Source organism: Hippocampus comes, unplaced genomic scaffold (assembly GCF_001891065.2).
Source record: "Hippocampus comes isolate QL1 unplaced genomic scaffold, H_comes_QL1_v1.1 scaffold7, whole genome shotgun sequence".
NCBI lineage: Eukaryota > Metazoa > Chordata > Actinopteri > Syngnathiformes > Syngnathidae > Hippocampus > Hippocampus comes.
This window is the reverse complement of record NW_017842060.1, coordinates 1,927,683-1,948,462: the sequence shown is the minus strand read 5'-3', so window position 1 is coordinate 1,948,462 and position 20,780 is coordinate 1,927,683. Positions and strand designations below refer to the sequence as shown.

The following is a 20,780-nucleotide window of genomic DNA, read 5'->3' as shown; positions in this document are numbered from 1 at the left end:
GCTCATTCTCTCATCAAATTGTTGTTCCTTGTAAAATTCCAGTTTTTTTCTCCTGTGATTTTTTTACTAAAATTAAAAGCTCCCAATATACCAGAATTTTATTTTATTTTTTTGCATAATTCACACATGCACGGAAAATAAGTGAAAATTTGCAAGTCAGCTTCTTTGGTTAAAACACCCACTTTTATTTAAAATCTAACAGTCCTGACATGGACGTGAACATGGAAAATCCGTTTACGGTCGAACACAAAAAGAAAGCCAATCAAGCGTTTCTGAGTTGCATAAAGAGAGCAGGAACCTTTCCAATTCACGCTCCAAACTAATGACTGAAAAATGTTCAAATGGGTTTTGAACTTGTCAGAAGCGTTGACATTAAACTCCGACCCACAACCCAACACACTATGGAAGGAAAAATTACAAACTAATATGTGTGCAATACAACTTAAAGGTACGACTAACAGTATGGTTAAAATGAACTCGTTAAACAGAAGATGGTGCAAAACCTACACAAGCTCATTGGGCGACTGTTCACGTCACGGCTCATTCGGAAGATTCTGAAACAAGAAAAAAAAATCACAGATTTCACAGTGGAAAAAAAGTTGCAACACTGTGCCAGTCATATAGTTGTGAGTATACATTTTGAATGTTCTTATTCAAAACATGTTACAAATGGAACGGAAAAAAGGCATTTCCATTTATTTCAATGGGGAAAGATGATTTGAGCTACATCCAAATTTTGATTGTGGGTTAACGTGCGAATGGGAACAAAAGAGCCGAAATCCAACCTGGTTCCTTCAGGTGGCCGCCATTTCCCACAAGCCCCGGCGGCGTTTCCGCGTTGCCACTGAGGATTTCCACGCGCAGGTCGTTGGTCTGCTGCTCATCCACGATCCTTTTCTGCAGCGCCTCCTGTCGGTCAGGCCGTCGATTAAATCGGTGAGATTTCAATGTAGTCACATTTTGTTGCTTTTACCTGGCTGGTGACGGGCAGCTGCAACGGAAGATCGTCCACCCGGACAAAATCGTCCTCGTCCGACGTCCTCTGGCTACTGTTGCCCGAGACGGCTTCCTGCAATCCAATGACAGAACAGTTGATTGGCTCTCGTCGCGCTGTCATCTGTGTGTGCCGGAAAACGTCCACATTTCAGCCTACGAGAACTTGATAACAAGCAATCAAATTGCATCTAAAAAGCACAATGACAGACAATTTTTTTTAACTCAATTCTTCACAATTTTACACGTTGCTCTTAAGTGGATTCTATAAAGTTTAGAATCTAGTACTTGATCCACCGCATTATGTGATGCTTCCACGTCACATTTCTTTGTACTTACGTCGACGCTGATCATGACGGGGGATTCCGTGTCGGGGGTGCTGGTGGTGTTTGAGTCTTTAAGGGCCGCGTGAACTTCGGCGCTTTTGATGTTCTCCTCTGAAGCGGCGGCGGCGATGACGCCGTCCGGGTCCTCCTCTTTATCGGAGTGGTAACTCGCCGTCTCGGCGGGTTCGTCTTCAGTCGAAGCCGGAACTGGCAACTTGCCGCTCTCGACTGTTTGGTGGGAAAAGAGATGGAAACGGGGGGGCTTTCGATAAAAATTTGAAGACATGGCTACTGACAATTTCTTCCTCAATGACAGACATGCAGATGTGCTCATGACCGCATGACGAGTATAAACGTCCACGACAGTCAATTAAATTAACGTTACAAGAGTCTGTCCAGCAGCTCCTATATTTTGTTGTTCTTCCTTTCATAAATTTGCTGCTGTGAATTGGGAATTTCTCCATTGCGAGACTAATAAAGGGTTTTTTTCCTATCCTGAAGCGCAGCGTAGTGATTAAAAAATATATATATTGAGTGTCAAGTCTATAGCCATACAATTTATTTTTAGAATATTAGTACACTGCAACAGGCAGTTATAAAAGAAACCGTTTTGTATTTTTTTTTGTTTTGTGATTTAAAACAGAAATAGTTTGTAATATTAGAATAATGTCGGAAAAAAAAAGGTGAAACAATACATGCCACCTGATAATTAAAAACATTCCGACCGGTCGAGTCAAAGAAACAAAAGTGTGTGAACAGGGGAAACTTTCGGCAGTCGGTTGGGATGAAAATAGAAGCAAATTATTATGACGAAAATGGTGTTTGCAAGCGAATATTCACGACGCGGCTTTCATTGTCGTATCAGGACTATTTGTATTTTTATTCAAAACAAACTTGTTAGTAAAGTCGTGTTTAACTGATGGTGTTAAAAGGAGGAGGAGCACCCACCGCCGTCGCCGTTGGCCGGCTCCAAGTCACTTTCTTTTGTTTCCTCAGCCGATTGAGCCTGCAGAAGGATGCGAGCACAGGTTACACGCCGCCTGCTAGGAAGCCGACCCAAGGGGGCGGGGGGGATGTCGCAAAACCACCTGTGGCTCCGCCGGGCCCTCCGCCGTGACCTGCAGGGACGTCAGCACGTCCACGGGGGCCGCCTCAAACTCGTCCGGCTCCCGCCCGTCGTCGTCGTCGTTCTCGTCCTCGCCACTGCCGTAGTTGTTCAGCGCCTGGCTCTCTGCTTTGGAGAGCCCTCCGCGAAAGACACGTCGGAGAGTTACAGCAGGTTGGAGGAATTACACACGTCCCGTTTTTATTTGGGTCTCCTCCCTCGGGAAAACTCGAGTTGAACACTCGTTTCGCTTACTGATGGATGGCGGCATCGCCTGCCCATCAGCCTCTTCGCCATCTTCATCTTCATCGTAGCTTTTCGTGTCAGTCGGCAAGAGAGAAGGAACCTTCTGCTTGGTTTCGTCTCGATCCTGTGAAGGGGGAAAAGTTCCAAATGAGGCACAGTGGGGGCGAAAAAAAAAAAAAAAAAGAAAGGGCGAGACAATCAAAAAGGACAAACCGTGTCTTCGTCGGGGGAGGCTGAGGCATTCACTTCGAGTGCTGCGCTGCCCTAATTTGGAGTCAACAAGATTCCGTGAATGCAAATGCCCGCCTATTTTTTGGAGAACAATAAAAAAAAAAAAAATGACATCACCTTCAAAGTTTGATCGGCATCAGGAGGACGTTCGGCCTTCTCCGCGATGTGTCCGGCTTCCGGGGAGGCGGCGATGCCGTGGTCCAAATCCTGCATGAGTCGGAAAAAGGCCAGCTCGTTGAAGAGGATGTCCGAGACCTCCACCAGCAGGTCCTCGCCGCAGTCCTTCAGGGTTTGGCCAATGAAGCGGCTCAGGGAATCCTAGCAAAAGGTCACGCTTGTTTTTAAGGGCGCATATCGCAAAGGCGGGATTTGGAAATCAAAAGACAGTCTTTGATCGAGTTGAAATTAAACAACCATTCAAATCTTTTTTTTTTCATTGCTTAGTTTGGAGAATTTGCTTTTTCGAACAGCTGATGGCTTGACGATTATGCAATGCTCAGTGCTACTAGTGTCGACTCCCCCTACGTCGTTCAATTTCAAGTCGACTTTATTGTCAAATGTGTAACATACAGCACAGATGAAATTTCTTTCCTCAGGAGAGAGAGGAGCCGCTGCGGGTGCCCGCGCCGCCATCATCGTTTGTTATTCTTATGCATTATTAACCAAGGTAAGTGTTGGGAATAAATCTAATAAGCTCTGCAGAATGCCTGTACTGTCTGAGAAGTGGCTTAGTCGGCGTGTCCAAAAGGGCTGCAAAATAAAATCACTATATTTGTTGCTCAGTCATTTTTTTAACAAATTATTTTTCAACAAAATTAAATTGTTTTGAGGTGATGTGAAAGTTGCTGAATCGAGTCCTCGTTTTAAATGGGGGCGTCCCTCCCTTGAAATGACCGCCGCCGTACCTGCAGGATGGCCCCGAGCTGCCGGTGGAAGAAGCGCACAAACTCTTTGCTGTCGTCGTTCTGCCGCGTGAGCGCCAGGACTTGGCGGCGCAAACTGGTCAGCAGCTGCGGCGTGCACGCCTCGTGCATCTTCTCCTACGCAAAGAGCCACAAGAGATTCACGGCGGTCCATACGCGCTCCCACAGTGGAGTCAGAGTCAGCATCACTTTTTGGTTTCTCGATGGGATTTCAAAGTTGTGCTTGGTTTGACGTCAACTGCTTTGCGCGTATTTCTGTCAAGTTACCAACATTTATTGGAGTATCTTTTTTTTCCCCTCAGTTATTCGAAAAGGGGGTGGCCCGGTGACCCAGTGCTTAGCGTGTCGACCTCACAGTGCAGAGGCCGTGGGTTCGATCCCGGCTCCGACCTCCCTGTGTGGAGTTTGCATGTTCTCCCCGGGCCTGCGTGGGTTTTTTCCAGGTACTCCGGTTTCCTCCCACATTCCAAAAACATGCATGGCAGGCTGATTTAACGATCTAAATTGTCCCTCGGTGCGAGTGTGAGCGCGGATGGTTGTTCATCTCTGTGTGCCCTGCGATTGGCTGGCAACCGGTTTCGGGTGTTGTCCCCCGCCAAATGCCCGAAGACGGCCGGGATAGGCTCCAGCATCCTCCGTTGTGAGGATAAAGTGGTTCAGAAAATGGATGGATGGATGATTCTATCAGGATCATCGCTACTGTTTAAATGTTCATGTGACCCAAGTGGCAAAATTATGACCCCTCCTTTGATACATAAAGAACGAAGCACGATACACTTGGGTCCAGTTTCGTCGACGTGCCGGGCACCCGTACGACATCGATGTTGAAAGCACAAATACAAAATTCTGGCACTACCTTGAGGAAAGGAATAACTTCGCTCATGATCTCCTTGATTTGCCGGTTGAGCTGCGAGGTGTCGATCTGAGGGGAGTGCACGTCACCAAAGGCGGCGCCGCCTGCTCACAAACAAGAGTGGAATCATTCCGAAAAGGAAATCCTGACAGGAGGGCGGCGACGACAATGTCGTTGCATACCGTCCGCGGCTTCTGGGGGAGCAACGGCGGAGGCTGCGGCAGCGGCGGCTTCGACATCACGGAGGTCCGAGTCCGCGGCGGTGCTCGCGTCCACTTTGTGCTTCATGCGCTCGTATTGGCGCATCCGGGCCAAAGCTTTGTCCAAGTGGATCACCGTGTTGCCTTGGCAGTCAAACACAAGCGTTTGAGAAACGAGCCATCGTTCGGCCACCAAAATAAGTTCATGGGACGAATCAAACTTGGATATCAAGATACCAAAGGTACAGTTTGTATTTGCACACATTTCCGTGTTTAAATACGTGCGCAATGTGTCAAAGATCCCCCCCCTGCCATACATGAATGTTTTTGACGTGGGTGGGTCAATTTTTGTTCTTTGTGTGTATGATCTCGACTGTTTGCGGGCGGGACCGGAAGGCATCCTCTCGACATACCCAGATCATCCTTGGAAAACGGATCCAGGGTGGTCGACGACAAGGTGCTGTCATTCCCCACGGACTCGATGTCATCTCTCTTCTTTAAGTTCTTCCCCACCAATTCCTAAAAAAATACCAAATACATTCAGCATTCCAAGAAAGCCCGCATGTGGCGCTTGGAAGCGCCGACTGTTCTTCAAACAGAAACCGAGACGCTTCATCTATCACTTTCGAACCTAGGAATTATTTGTACACGATTGATTGGCCTGGCTCCCAATTAGTAGAACGCCAACAGAACAACGAACGAAGGCACGGACGGTTGGGTGCCAACCACTCGCAGACTCGAGGGGGAGACGAGATGGAAAGGACTCAAGGAGAGCGAGTTTGAAAAAAAAAAGTAAAAAGTGATGAGCAATGGAGAAAGAAGGAGCGGGCAGACGAAGACGAAAATTCAGATGAAAGGAAACTAAAGACGGGATCTTGAGACGTTCACCGCCCCACGGGACCCTTAGGCCGCGGGTCGGCCACCCGCGGCTCTTTAGCGCCACCCTCGTGGCTCTCCGAAGCTTTTTCAAAAATGTTTGAAAATGGAAAAAGATGGGGGAGGGAAATATATTTTTGGTTTTCATATGGTTTATGTAGGAGGAAAAACACGACACAAACATTCTTAATTTTTTCGAATGCTGTAAAAAATGTGGAGAACAACATTTAAATGTCAACATTTCTGTCAAGGAAGATTTGCGTCATAGCCTGCGACACGCGTTTCTATGAGCAGGGCGGGATGCCAGGCAGGTGGCTGTTGCAAAAAAACAATACAAAACAAAAAAACAAAAAAACCAGCCTTTCATGATCAATTCACCGAGGTTACTGGCAAAGAATGGGAATCGGAGGGCTGAGCGAAGCATTTTTAAAACGGTACGCGTGAGCTACGTAGTGAACACGCTGCAAAAGTGTGTCCAATGCCTCTCCGTCTGGTCTCGATGAAGGTAGGTAGGCATGCGTGTGTGCGTGCGGTAACGGGTCGATTGCGGGAGGTTGGTTGATCGAAAAGTAGATCTTCGGTCAAAAAATGTTGGGCACCCTTGCTCGACGGGATGCAGTGCAGGGAAAAATATTGCATTTGTAGCCAACTTAAGTCATTTTGATCGTAGGTGAATATTAATACATACGGCATGTGTTGCCTTCATTACAAGGCTGATATAGGCTTTTGTTTTTTTCTGTCCAATATGGCTGCTTCAACATTTTGTGTTGCCGACCCCTGCCTTAGGCGGACGGAAAAGGGCGCGTCTTTTACCACATCGCTGGCGGTGGAGCTCTCGCTGGGCGTCAGCTCAGATTGCGAGCCCCCGGCCCAGGACGCGGCGCCCAGCGGAGGCATCTCCTGGGAGGCGCTCTTCTCTGCCAGGTGTCTGCTCACCAAGTCCTGTGGGAGCACGACGGACGACACGGGGACAAAGTTGACTGAGCGGTACTTGCTTGAGAGACCCCGTTGGGAGAAAAATCATTTCATTTGGAAATTGGCATTGAGGCTGGCTCGGATACGAACCTGCAGGGAATAGAGCGCCCTCTGCCTCAGGTAGTCCGTGTTGAGCAGCTGCAGCTCGTGGAAGAGCTCGATGAGAAAGTGAGGCCGCGACTCATTCTGGGAGATCAGCGTGGCCACCTCGGAGTAGATGGTCTCCCTGAGCGCCTCGAACAACGAGAAGTCGCTGCTCGCGTCTGCGGGTTTTTTTGTTTTTTTTCCCGGGGAGACATTTGACACATTTGTCTCTGTATTTCGGCCGAGAACATCAAACAGTGCAGACGCCAAGTGCAGCATGTGCGCGTCCGTGCAGGTGTTGGTGGGTGCAGTGAGGATGAAGAAAGTAAAATCAAAAAAAAAAAAAAAAGACAAAATATGATGCATGGACTTGCGTGGTGAGTTTACCTGCTGCTTCTGTGCATGCAATTCTGTTAGAGAGGAAGGGTGTTCTCCAAGCATAGGCTGTCAGTAGGATAGATTAAAAGTCAACTCAAAAATCAAAAAGGTGGCGGTGACAAAAAGAAAACGGAAGCCGTTAAAACGTTGTGATGAAAGGACTCGATTAGCAAGCAAAAGCAGAGGAGGGGGGTGCAGAAGTGGTTTGAGGGCGTACCAGAGGAAATGTCATCCTGTCTGTTGCCCAGTTTGCTTTTGCTGTCGAGTTTCTCCTGCGTGAGTTTGTCCAGCAGGTGCTGGTCGTGGTGGCGAGAAGACGCTGCCCTCTCTTGGTCAAAGTCCGCCGTGCTGCTCAGGCTGTCGCTCTCCAGACCTGATGAGGGGCGGCAACTAAGTATGGCCGCATGACTGCGCCTGGGGAGATTTTTCTGCTATCTGCTTTCCATTTTTTGATGGCTGTTCAGTTAATTTTGATATTTGTAGGTTAATTTTTAATTTTTTATTTTTATTTTTTAACAAAAGGACAAATAGCAGTGGTTTCCAACCACCGGTCCACGGATTGGCGTCGGTCTCTTCCTAAAGCTGCACTTCATTACGCTTGTGGCGCGGAAAATTTTTGAATTCATCCAATCTCAAAAAAAGTGATTCCCAAATTGGATCATTCATCGAATATTTTCTCTTACTCAGATTGCGCAAGTCTATGAGTACACATGTTAATATCATAAAAGCCAATGACAGCTACCTCATGATTTAAAAATAAATAAATAAAGGATGCAATATATATTTTTTTCTTATCCACAGTAAAAGAACGAATTTTTAAAAAAGGGCAACATTTTGTGTGTGACACTTTTAATGGCGAGCGATTTTTTTTTATATTAATTAAGAACATTTCAGAGTCAATCATGATGTTTTACATTTAATGTTGACTTTGAAGGGACTTTTGCCACCTCTGGCGATATGGGAAAAAAAAAAAAAAAAAAAAAAACATCTTAAGGCCTCAGATTATGCTGGTGTACCTTCGTTGTTCTTGTTGTGTCCTTTGCCCCGCTTGCGTCGGCTTTTGCTGCGGGAGGCCAGGTTAGCCTGGGCGGAGGCCTTTCGCCCCGTTTTGAAGGTCTTGGTGACGGTGGTGGGATCAGCGCGGTCGGGCAAGCTGCTAAAACTGGCCTCCGACGCCCGCTCGCACTCGTTCCGAGGGCTGTGGCGCCGCTGCGGTGGGGTGAACGAGGGAGGGGAGAAGGACGGGCGGCGCTCCCCCGTCGGAGGCGGATGGTGCACGCTACTGTTGTTAGGGAAGGAATTGTTGGACCGGCCCGCGGGCCTAAAAGGAAGTCACGCGAAACAATGAATGCCCTGCAACGTGGCCACGCCGAAAAAAGGGGAGACCCACCGTCTGTCAGCCATGACATTAAGGGGTGAGCGCTGGAGCGGAGGAGGGAAAGTCATGGACTCAGTTTTGATGGAGGTGTTGGGGTCCGAGTGCCGCTTCTGCTGCTCCGGACTCTCGTGATGAGCACTCGCCGCACCCGGAGGGAAGTGGCTCATGGCGGCAGGGAAGAGAGGAAACAGGCTAAATCCTGCTGCGTCGTCAGAGGGAAAAGACAAAAATCACTTCAGTGAGGAGTTTTCTGAAACCAAGTGGCGATTTTCCTCACATTAAAGGGTTTTCTGTTGACGAAAAAAAGGTCCGTTCCCTTGGCGGCAGTCGCGCACGTTTGTAAATACGACGGCTATCAACTAGCCGACTGAGCGTGCCTTCTTGTGTGTCGTGGCAAGCTACTTGACTGTGCGCCATCTCAAAGCTCCAAACAGCAATTCAAAACAAGAAATGCCGTCGTGGCATCTGCTCTAATCCCCAATCAACCACTGGAAGAAATTTCTTAACTAGAAAATTTTCTAAGTAGACGCGTTTTCCATGTAAATGCCCTAATCCATTCCAAGCCCCCCAAAATTCAAACACAAATGTTCTATGAAGCATAAAAATTCATCAAAAATATGTGTTAGAGTTAGATTATCGCACAATAAATGAGAGTTGTGCATAATGTAAAAAACAGAGTCTGCGTTCTGTTTCAGAAGTGATTTATGACTGGCGTTTTGGACACACATCTATCTACACAGACGGCAGAGGTCCCTATGAGCCAATGGGATGCCAGGAAGATGCTCGGTAGTAGCCAATGGCAAAGCAGCTAGAAGTATGTTGCGTTCAGGAAACTCGGGAGCTGAGAGTAGCAGCCCACGCTGTATTTTTTTACCTTTTGTATCTCGAAATGTCTTTCGTAACAAGAGGCAATATTTTCCTGTTGAGGCGTTTCGTACCTTGAAAATTTCGTATGAAGACACGTTCGTAAGTAGAGGTACCACTGTATAGCCGAGATTAATTATTTATCAAAAGTCTCACTTCAACTCAACACCTCATTTTCAGCGAGAACATTTACAGATTTTGTGTCTTTGGATCTAAAACACCAATTTAATGTCTCTTTTTTAAATATTGCAGAAACAAATACATTTATCATGATTGAACTCAACTCACTCAGCTCAATGTGAGACACCAGTCGTGTGTTCAGCATGAAGCATTTTCCAACTGGCCCATAAGTGAAGGAGAAGCAACCTTGGCTACGACTGTATTGTCAAGATGGAGGAAAAGGGACTTGCTAGGGCGTGTGCTAACCTGCAGCTGAAGGCGACGGCTGGTGGGGGTGTTGCTGTTTTTGCTGTTGTGGCTCCTGCTGCTGCTGCTGCAGGAGCTCATTCAGGACCTGCTTCAGTCTAGAACGAGCGCAACAGCGTAAAAAGACGCTCCATCCTGACTGGATCTAAAGCTGAATGCTTTTCACCTTTGCACGTTGGTTTGCTGCCAAGCCAGCTGCGTGTAACACTGGTTGAGCTGGTGCATGACCAGGTGGACCTGCGGGGATGTCAGGTTGTTGGGCAAGGCGCCGTACGAGCCCGCCATCACGCTTTGCAGCATGTATGACAGCATCTTGGGGAAAAGGGCAGACAGAGTCGTCATTTATTTTCCAGGCGCGGCGTTCGCGGACAAGTATAATCCAAATCGGCCACCTGTTGATCCTGCAGCAGAGTCTGACACATGTTGGTGCTGAAGTCCAGCTGCCTCTGCAGCTGGCTGATCTGCTCCTGCCAGTGGGTGGAGCCCTCGGCCACCGAGACCTCAGAGGCCCAGCAAAGGTTCTCCTGACGTCTGCCGTTTGCAGGCTGACTCGCGGACGGGTTCCAACTTCTGGGGGGTGGCGGCTGTGGCTGCTTGGTCTTCGGTTTGACATGAGGGGATTCGTGCACGGAGGAAAAGGCTGGTGGAGGCTTGGGGCTACTGACGACGCAGACGCAAGAAAGAGCAAACGTTGTCAAAGTCCAACTCTTTTGAGATAAAATGTAAAGGGAAAGAAAATATGCCGTGAATGTCAAAACTTTCGGTTCGGTTCGACTGTGGTCGGCAATGCATGAGCCGTCATTGGGGCAGCATCGAATGTTGAACCCCGCCATGTGTATTTGGCTTATCTTATTGCATCACTTAAAATTGGCAGAAAAATAAATCAAGACAAATTTTCAGAAATATGAGCAAAGGGAGCAACTCGTGCTCTAGTGTGCCAGTGGGTGTCGTTTTAGCCTTCTCCCAACTCGCCCCCCCCCCCCCAAAAAAATGTAATACAGGATGGGCTTCAGACTGACCATTCTTGGTTGTTCTTCTTGTAGAGGGGCTGAGTCATGCTGGTGGGGAAGATGCTGCCGTCGTCCGCAGAGCTGCTCTCCGAGCGGTCCTCTTCCTCCGCGCTGCGCTCAGAGCGATAGTCGCCATCTTCCTCCTCGTCCAGGTTGCAGGGGGTGGAGCCCCAGGTGGCCATTGTCCTGATTACATAAGCAATAGGCAAATCATAGGTGGCTTAGGGCTGGGAAATGGCAATAAAAATCACAAACATTCCGTTTTTTTACAATTCTGCCTTGAGTGAAAACATGTATGCAAACAAAATTTGCAAACAATGCAACAGCATGAAATGTCTCTATAAAGATCATGACAAGATTCCTAAGAAGGCAACACTGGCACCTCTCTTTTAATGTCGTTACATTTACGGACGAAATCCCCCGGCCCGAGAACGGCTTCATACCTTTCGTCCCGACTAGCGGCGAGCTGGGAGGGAGCCGCTTGCTCGTCAGCGCCACAGAGTGAGCCGGCGAGGCCGCGGCGCCTCTGGTGTTCGGCCATCAGGGACTCCAGGTGCTTGCGCCGCTGCCGCAGCTCCTCCCGCGCCACCTGGTGGCGACGCATCTCTGACCACAGCTGCTGGCGACGCAACGACAAGAGCAACTCTGGTTGGAAAACATGCATCTTTTCACCTGGAGCGGGCTCTGGGTTTGTGTATGTGTGGCCACCTCGTTGTCGGGGACCGAAGTCGCGGCGGCTTCGGGAGTGGTGGGATTGAGCACGGTCGGGCTGCCTTTTGCCGCCGACGATGAGGAGGAAGGCTGTGCGACAGCTGGTGTCGACGCTGCTGCTGGAACCTTCCAGATTAAACCCTGCTCGCTCGCTTGGCTGGACAGTGAGGACTGGAGGAGGAAAAAAAAAAGATGCAGCATTCGGAAAAGAGTTTTGGTGGGAAAAGATGATTGTATTTCTGTAAGGCAGCAGTGTCAAGTCCATTTCATCAGCGCTCTGCTCATAGTAATCGCTTGCTTATCACAGAGGTGATGCTCCGGATATGACCAAAATACAGTAGCAACCAAGTATGTATGGAATCATTTCCATATACGAGTTTCATTCATATTTGATCATCAACAAGCAATACGCTATATGGGTGTGAAGTACAGGAATTATTTGGGGGTCCTTCCCTGTATTATCTCTGACTTGTGAATGCCTTGATAAGAGGCAGGCCCATGCTGTTGAGTGACACTAAATTAGCTTATGACAACTCACGATTGGCTGGTTATTTCCTGGCTCTAAAACCAGATAGAGAGGTGGACAGTGACTAAAAGGGAAAAAAAATGGATTTCCATGATAGAGCTGGAGGTTCTGCAATAAACGCTTATCTAGATGTACCACAAAAATGTGTCCTTTTGTCCAGAGTACCTGCAGGTCAGGACACGTCAACTGGAGGTCCTGGATCTTGCCCTGGATCTCACCGAGCATCTGACGCTCCTCGTGGAGCTGCTCGAGTGCCTGCTTCTGCTGACGAAGCTTCTCTTTGTAGATCTTTTCCCTGTCGTCAAGTCACATCAAAGAGAAAGGAGTTCGATGAAAGCCCGGGTGCGCTGGGATTTTCCTTCAAAACGCATACCTGGCCTTCCTGTAGAGAGCGGCGTCTGATCCCCGGGGATCCTGTTGGGGTCCGGCGGCTGGCGGTGGTCCCCCCATAGTCACTCGAGTGTTATTCTGCTGTTGGTGCAAAGTTTCGTCCTCGTTGGCTGTTGTGTCCGTGTCGTCGCTCTGGACACAGGGGCGGCGTAAAACACAATTCCCTTAAAACAAAATAGCTGATGCTCGGATTCCGGGATATTTGGGTTTTGGCAATGTGTCTGCTGCATGCACCACATGCACAAATCCTCATCACTGTTTTGGAACAGACTGCATCTATTTTTTTGCTTTTTATGCACCGCGCGATGGAGTAGCAACCGGTCCAAGGCGTACTTTGCTTCTCTCCCCCAAGTCAGCTGGGAAGGAGGAAGACAGTGGAAGTTTGTAATATTCCCCACCTGGACCATGGCAACCAGCTCCTGCAGCCGGCGTAGCTTCTGCTCGGCTTTCTGCTGGCGAAGCTCCTGGGAGAAGCCAGCTTCACTGGCCAGGCTGCTGCCCGACCCGGAGCCCGACGCCTCGTCGTCCGGACAACCGGGTTGGGCACCGGCGCCTCCGCCGTCATTATTGAGCCCGTCCTCATCCTTCGCCCAATTGTAGGCCGTGTCCCTGTTGTACTGGCACTCTGCAGGGGTGGAGGAGCCAGAAACGGATCAGGTGCGGTGTCGAGTTTAGAGGGTGGTTGCTACGTGCGCGCGAGCGAGTGAGTGTACCAATGGCTGAGGGGATATGAAAGCTGCGGAGGTTGACCGCTGACCGGTTGTTGATCTCACTGTTGAGTCGACTGTCGCGATTGTTGGCGTTGGTCGTGGCGCTACTTGAGACGCTGCAGCGGTTCGCGAGGCTGTTCGAGTCGCCCCAGTTTGCACTGCGCTGCGGGTTCCTGAGCACGCAAACCGAACGACGGAGAGCTGTGTAATTTCACACTGTTCTCTCATGTGACATTCGAGTCCGACGAGTACAAAATGTCTTGTGACACACAAAGAAAGTATGGAACCCGTGTACTTAGATTATCTGCAATTAGGCACACACCTAATGTTCGTGGGTGGCTGGCGATTCTCTTGCTCATAATCAAACATGGCCTCCAGCATGGAGCTGTCCTCCGTCACCTCCTCCTCGTCCTCCTCCCCCTCGTCATCCTCCTCCTCCTCGTCCTCTTTCACATTTTCATTAACCGCGTCCACCATCATGTCTGACGTCTGCTGAAAGTACTGCACTAATTCCCGAAGCTCGTTCAGGCGCTTGTGGACCTCCTTCAGCTTTCTGATAGTGGGCAAAATAAAAAAAAATTAAATTGGGGGGAAAAAAGGTCACATCAAATGTAAATACATGTTTTGTGACAAGTACCGTATAATTAAAATGTCTGCTATTGTCCGAATAGTTTTTTTGTTTGAAACATTAACGCTTCATGACAGATTTTATGCAGAAAGTATGTTTTGTTTTGGTTTTTTTTTTACATGACCTTTGTGCCTAAATTAAATAAATGGCCAGTGAAATAAAGTAAGATATTTAAAAAATATAAATCACTTAAAAATATAATCTGAAGTAAGTGTGTTGAGTACATTTGATGACAAATATTGAATTTGATTTATTGAGAAATAAAATTCACACTTTGTATTTCATTGTATGGTGCATAACAGACAAAAAAAAAAAAAAAAAAAAAAAAAAACAACCAAATAAAATAAATCAAAAACAATGCCCCCCCCCCTCATGTCAGTTAACTAGTTAAAACAATTTCTTGGTTCGGTCTGAATATATTGGGCAAAATTTATACGGGTTACACACCGAATGACATAGCAGGTGACACTAAGTTTTAAATTGGGCTTTTGGGTCATTTTGGAAAAGAACTCTCCTCACCAAAAATACAAAATAGATTCAACAAAATTATTTCGATCCAACTTTTTCAGAATAGTCTGCACGGCATGAACGCATTTTGATGAGGTGTTGGTCAATTTCAGGTTGAAATAAAGTCATTCACATTATCCAATTATACAACCTATAGTTTTTTTTTTTGTTTTGCCCTGTGACCTAACAGAAAGCGTAAAGACAAAAGTCCAGATACTTGGTGTATGTTGACCTGAGTTTGTCGTTCGAGTTGTCGGTGTCTGCGTGTTGCGGGAGCAACGGATGAAAGGATGCGGCAGCCGCGGCTCCAGTTGAGCAGCTGGCAGACGGACAATCCGAAGAGCCGCCCGTGCTCAAGCTGCGCTGCGTTGACAACGCGCCGCCTGAAAGAGAACGCACGTCGGTGAAGCAGCTCAACCCGAAACTTATTTTCTTGTTTTTTTTTTTTTTTTTTTCCCCCTCAATGCTCACAGTAGTTGTTGTTGAGCGTCTGGTCTCGGAGCGAGTGCAGTTCGTCTAAGATCTTGTCCATGGTTTCTTTCTTGTCTTGGAGCTCCTGGAGCTTGGTGAGCTTGGCACTTGCGGCCGTCGTCCCCCCGCCATCGAGGCCGCCGTGGGGCCCGGAGGCCGAGTGCAGTACGGGCCTGTGCTGAGGCGGGCCGAGCGCCCCGGGGGCACGGGACCAGCTCACTTCTCTGGAGAGGGAGAGGCTCTCTGCTTGACGACGGTTGTCCGGCACGGACTTGGTCTACGGTGGGACGATTTGGAGTTTGATGAATGTGGTTAATAGATATATGCCGACAAATTCTCCCCCTGCTGTCAAAGTCGGCATCGGCCCAACGCTGCAATGTCTCTGATCTTGAGCAGAAAAATTCTGCTGTGATGCGGTCAGAGTGACTTTTTTTTTCCTTTCCTCACAACGTTGAGGGCCGACAGCCTTAAACGCTAAATTTAATCCACGTGTCGGTTCGACACTGCAATGGACCGAGATGCTGACTCCAAAATTTTGAAGTGAAACGACATAGCTCACCTGTTTACTACGTTTGGTTTTGACATTCACAATGTGAGCCAGAGAGTAAAGTTTGACGTCAATGTCATGCAATCAAAGGCCAAAATGGCAACCCCGTGAGATGGATGAGAAGGGATAACGTAATGTTAATGTGCTGAAATCTTTCTTCCGCCCAAGAAATATTAATCAGAATTCCAAGTTTAGATGAGTGGGGGCACAAATCAGGGCTCGAGGATCCGTTCAATTATATTATTTTGCTGTTTGTGCACAGCATATTTGAAGGGTTTTTTTTTTGTTTGTTTGCTTGCGCTTAAGATCTGACATACCCGGGAGTCCCGCAGTTGGTTGTGGAAGCGCTGGATCAAATCATTGAGCTCGTCGTTGAGCTCCGACGTGATGCTCAGCCCGGACACGCTGCCCGTGGTTTCCGTGACAACTGGAATACACAACAAAAATCCAAATGTTCTGCAATTAGAAACCTTTTTGGGGGGCAGCGGCCAATTACTTGTGGTTTCAGGGACTGATTCACCGAGGGTCTACGGTACAGCATGCACTTTGTGGCGCTCGTGTTTGGCTTGCGTTTCATTGGTCTCTCACCCGCCGCGTCCTCGATGACTGCGAGCGCTTGCTCGGCGCTTTGCTGCATGGCCAGCAGGGCCTCTTGGCGGCCCTGCAGGGCCCTAAGCTGATCCTGCTGCTCCAGCATTTTCTTCAGCAGCAGGTGCTGCTTCCGGAAGTTCTCCAGTTCCTCATTCTGGTCTCGCATGGATGCGTTTGGCCAGTCGCCCTGCAAGCACATCGCGTTGTTTACCAACAACTCAAACACTTTGATCGTCAGGAGTACTTGATGGTGACATTCAGCGAGGCATACTGGCGCATTCGATGCGTCCGGAGGTCTCACGTCGACGTTCAGCGAGGTGCTCTCGACCAAGGAGCCGGAACCCATGGCAGAATCTTGCGTCCTGCCGTCGTCCTCCTCGTTCTTCCGAGCCTGTCCCATCAGCACGGGTGACAAATTAATAATGCAGAGACTTGTCTGAGGGTAGGATTTAAGACAACGAAGCAGAGAGACAGCAGACCAAAAAAAAAAAAAAAGACCCACCAGCATTTTCTGCAGGAACCGCAGGTAGGACTTCTCCTGCTCTTTGAGGTGCTCAATGAGATGCGAGAGGCGCTCCACGTTGGCCGGCACATCGTTTTTCTCCACCAGGTCGTCGCGCATGGAGCTGGCCTTGCCGATGTACTCGCGGATCTGCACCAGCTTGCTGACCAACTGCAAAACCAATGGAGTTGGTGCTGTTAAAAAGTGCAGAGGGCTGAAAGAGCGAGAGGGGCAGGGAGGGCGGCAGTCACAAAGAGAGGCACAAACTGCAGCGGGCACCCAGAGCGGCGTATTTATAAGTTGCCCTAAATACAGACTGCCTCACTTTCACCCTACTTCTCTTTCTCAGTAGTCAAGAACAAAGTGATGCTTGACTATATTCTCAAATAGACGCTATCACTAGGGCTGCATTCAAGGGCGTTGACTATTTTATTCATGAATCACATTCTAAACATGCTTTGATTGCCATTCTTTCACACAAAAACAGGACCTAACTTTAAGTTACAAGTGTGTGTGTGTGTGTGGGGGGGGATGCACAAACAAAAATTAGGATTCAGTCACTGGTTTGGTCTGTAACATGTCCAAAAACAGGCAAAAGACGTCCACCTTTGTGGAGGACCACAGAAATGTGAGAATCTTTTCAAGTGAGGTTGAAATTGGGAGGATTTGGGAAATTTGAAATCAAACAAGATCACGAAACGATGAATCGATGATCAAAACTATTACTGATTAATTTGATAACACTATATTACTACATTTCATCTTCCAATATTGTTATTTTGTGTTTATTATTATGAAAACCTGACATCCTAGAGAACAAACGAGGGCCGATTCGGAATCAACGCAAAAGATTCATCTACAAAGTTGACTTGCAGCGCTGATTAAAACATTGTGCTAAAAAAAACAAACAAAAACGTTTAACCAGACTAATCAATAACTTGTTGATTGAATCTATTAATCATTACGCCTATAGTTGTCACAGCCATTGACTGCATGAATACAGTGCGACCATCAATGTCCAAAACAGTTGTGCAACTTACAATTGGACCAAAATATTCAAGACACACGCCACTCCTCTCCAAAAATCACACACACTGTCGTGACTGACCGGTGCGCCCGATTAAATTGAACATTCAAACAATAAATGGTGCAAAATTTTTACACTCGTAAGAATTGGGTTTTGCTTGCGAGCCACTCCGTCGCCTAACTGCCATGGCTCCCGACACCAATTGCCCGCAAGTTAGCAGTCAGGCTGCTAAAGTGGTATCAGTGTGAAGTATCGATACATATTTTTTGGGGTATGGCGTCAGTGCATCGCTAATATTTGGGCAAATTTGCCTGGAATTCAAGAACAACAAGTCTTACCAGGCTGCTGACAACGCTGTCTTGTCCTTCCTCATAGTCTGGGTTTGCCGCCGCACCCGCCCCTCTTTCGGCGCTGCCACGTATTGGCCTCGCGGCCGCTTCCTTAGTGGGAGCTCCGGGAGTGAAGGCGTCCCTCACTGCCGCGCTCTGCTTCTTGGTTTCCTTGATGGCGACGGGCGTGGAAGGGGTAGAGGTGGCGGGTGGGAGCAGCAGCAGCTCCTTGTTCTTGTTGGTGTTGATGTGCAGCGGGACAAAGTTGTAAGGTTTCTTGTTCTCCGCCGCGAGCTGCCGCTGGTTGTTGGCGGCCGTCACGCGGCCCTGGGAATCACTACCGATGCTCTGTGAGAGAGGATAAAAGAAGTTAAAAGTCCCTCTAAACTGGAATCAAATATTACTTAATGTTTGAATATTGTTCTCAATCGGCAGGTTATCAGAAACTATGTCATTCGCAATTGTGGAGAAATTTCATTCACGTCACATGCATCGTTACTAGACAAATGTGAAACAAAGAGTTCATGTTCACCTCATCCAAATCGGAGAAGTGGATCCTTTGCTGGATCTTGTCCAGCTCCGCCTGGTCCGGAACTGACAGCTGACTGGTGTATTTCATGTGCGCTGGCCTACGTCGGCCGCTCCAGGGGGTAGAACTGGGCGAAATGTCGTTGGTCAGGCGGCCTTCCGCCACCAAAGCAGCCGACAGCTTTTTTTTGTTTTTGTCCGACGAGCGGTTTGCCTTTTTCTGCTGCGCGCCACTCCAGTCCTGAACCATCACAAGAGTTATGAGTGATTACCAATATTTACTTTGTCTGATGGGGTCGGGGGGAGTTGTACTTGTGACACTCAGATTTCAGCCAAGTTACACTTTGTTCTTCAGTATTGTGTTAGAAAAAATTGTGAAGGGGGGGGGGGGGCATGGGCCAGTGACATTTAAGAGGGAATCAAGACTCTTTCACTCGTCACACATCTGTAAATATTAACGTTTATCTGGTGAAAATGCACTTTGGACACCACAATATCCCACTTGGGTGAGTTGTTGGCTGAAAAGTACACATGTCTGTACTACTGTGATGCTGATGTGCCAATTTAAATTGTGGCTACATCTCACCTTCCTTGTGTTATGCGTAAAAGGCAAAAGCGGGTAAATGCTGCATCTTCACTCCGATGCGCCAATTTTACAGACTCTCTCTATTCAAGGAGGAATAAGATATAGGCCTCACTTTAATCCAGTTTCCCTCACAGGATAGATAAATACAAATCTACATTTTTTTGCAATTGCCTTAAACACGCCAGCCACACACCAAGCTACATGACTCTACAGTTTGGTCTGTGACCATTTTAATGGCTTTTATGGTAAGCTAATTTGTATATCATTATTATACACCTAAAACTTTCAACCCCTGTTGTCTTTGTATTAAGACGTTGAGCAGAAATCCTGTCATAAGCTTCTTTATAGTTGTTTCAGGAAAATGAGGTACTTGGGTGTCTATTTAGCGTCGTTTACCATGTTGTTGAGTCTGTCCTCCAGGCTGGCGTTGGTGACGCTCCAGTTGTGCAGCTCGTCCGCGCTGTCGTCGAAAGGTGCACCTCCGGTTGCCATGTTACTACCCGCTAAGCTGAAAGCCCAAAACAACAAAAATGTTCAGGATGGACATTGCAGGGGGGGGGGGGGGCATCCGGGTACGTTTTGTTTCTTAACCAGCTCTGGGCTACATATAACTATCTTCTGTGTCTCAACTACGAGCCCTCGGCGCCGATTCCACACGGGCCGAGCTACATGGCTGGCTTTCTCCTCCAAGTTGACCCCATGCATTTAAAAAACGCTCTGATAGCCGTCACTTGTGCGTCACAGACAGATACGCGAGGAGAGCGCACCTTAAACACAAAGACTCGTCAAAGCGAGCGGCTACGAACGTTGAAAGCCCGCAGAACTACTAGTGCAAATGCGGACATGAGTGGCTCCGAGGCCGGGAATCACCATGGCAACCTCCGAACGTCCCCACCCTCCAGTGTGTGGTGTTATGTTGCTTCATAGCAGTGAGCATCGTCCTCACCGCCTAAAAAGTTTTAAACAAACGTAATACACAATATTATGGTGCGTACGTGTGTGTGTGTGTGGGGGGGGGGGGTTAAACTGGCTAATGTTACCTGTTAACGCGTCAGATGCTAACTATCACCCCCCCCGCACACACACACACACACACACACACACACGCGCGCGCGCACACACAAGCGAGCACGCAAATAGTCAAGCTAAAAGCCACCACACAGTGTACTATACAAACAACCCAGGTTAGCAAACGAGTAGCCTTGCTTTCAAGTCCTTAGTTTCGAGGTAAACCGGTAGCCAACCAACTTGGTTCACAGCAAGTGAAAACTTCAAAGTGAAATGGAATAATAATCACCGTAGCTTTAGGCGTTGTGGTGGACAATATTTAAATTCGTCTCCGCGTGGAATCCATGTGAGAAATTCTTGTACAGTCAATTACGCCGCTGCTTCCTCTTTAGCGTTTATTTGGTGGAAAGAAAGGCAATACAGTATTTAGGTAAAATCCACAAGCGTCGCTGAGCCAAACTTGACCAGCAGGTGTCCGGAAATCAATGTGTCGTCACTAAACCGCGACAAGGACCGCACGACGAGCTTTAAAGTTACAGTCCAGCACCGGTTTAAAAAATAAAAATAAAAAAAAAAAGATCGAGCTTGAAAGTTACAGTGCAGCACCGGTTTTTAAAAAAGATCCACGAAACAAAGAACCAAACTATTACTTTGGCTAATTTTGGTTTTCAGGGTGTTACCTCACCTTATTGCCAAGAAATCCACGTCAAGTCGCTAATGTGTGACAAATTGCTTCGCGACACTCTAACTGGGAAAATTTCTTATTTTTTAAAGCATGTTAATGAAGATGTGTAATTTCTCATTCATGTGTAAATGATTATTATTCATTTACACATGTTAAATGTAACTTG

At 47.8% G+C, this 20,780-nt stretch overlaps 1 protein-coding gene across 6 annotated transcripts; it reads right to left on the bottom strand.

The window, feature by feature from the left end:
- Positions 1 to 161: 161 nt before the first annotated feature.
- Positions 162 to 20,725, bottom strand: pcm1 (pericentriolar material 1). 6 transcript variants are annotated; one of them, XM_019862004.1, is made up of 40 exons: positions 20,219 to 20,725; positions 19,318 to 19,429; positions 18,340 to 18,576; positions 17,817 to 18,155; positions 16,452 to 16,622; positions 16,221 to 16,340; positions 15,947 to 16,136; positions 15,676 to 15,785; positions 14,812 to 15,088; positions 14,573 to 14,723; positions 13,528 to 13,758; positions 13,209 to 13,378; positions 12,894 to 13,120; positions 12,479 to 12,627; positions 12,271 to 12,400; positions 11,577 to 11,750; positions 11,312 to 11,487; positions 10,878 to 11,054; positions 10,251 to 10,518; positions 10,025 to 10,170; positions 9,859 to 9,956; positions 8,581 to 8,767; positions 8,207 to 8,511; positions 7,408 to 7,563; positions 7,200 to 7,256; positions 6,819 to 6,991; positions 6,567 to 6,695; positions 5,291 to 5,396; positions 4,859 to 5,021; positions 4,681 to 4,774; positions 3,807 to 3,941; positions 3,019 to 3,219; positions 2,884 to 2,934; positions 2,680 to 2,794; positions 2,408 to 2,565; positions 2,268 to 2,325; positions 1,333 to 1,547; positions 974 to 1,117; positions 786 to 909; positions 162 to 554 (listed from the first exon to the last, which is right to left on the bottom strand). In XM_019862004.1, exons 2-40 carry the CDS (start codon positions 19,411 to 19,413, stop codon positions 541 to 543), a joined length of 6,222 nt encoding a protein of 2,073 aa, XP_019717563.1. In that variant the 5' UTR covers positions 19,414 to 19,429; positions 20,219 to 20,725; the 3' UTR covers positions 162 to 540. The 6 variants fall into 6 exon arrangements, with proteins under 6 accessions (XP_019717563.1, XP_019717561.1, XP_019717562.1 ...); XM_019862002.1 differs by having other exon boundaries at positions 4,681 to 4,784; positions 4,860 to 5,021; XM_019862003.1 differs by having other exon boundaries at positions 4,681 to 4,781; positions 4,860 to 5,021.
- Positions 20,726 to 20,780: the final 55 nt, after the last annotated feature.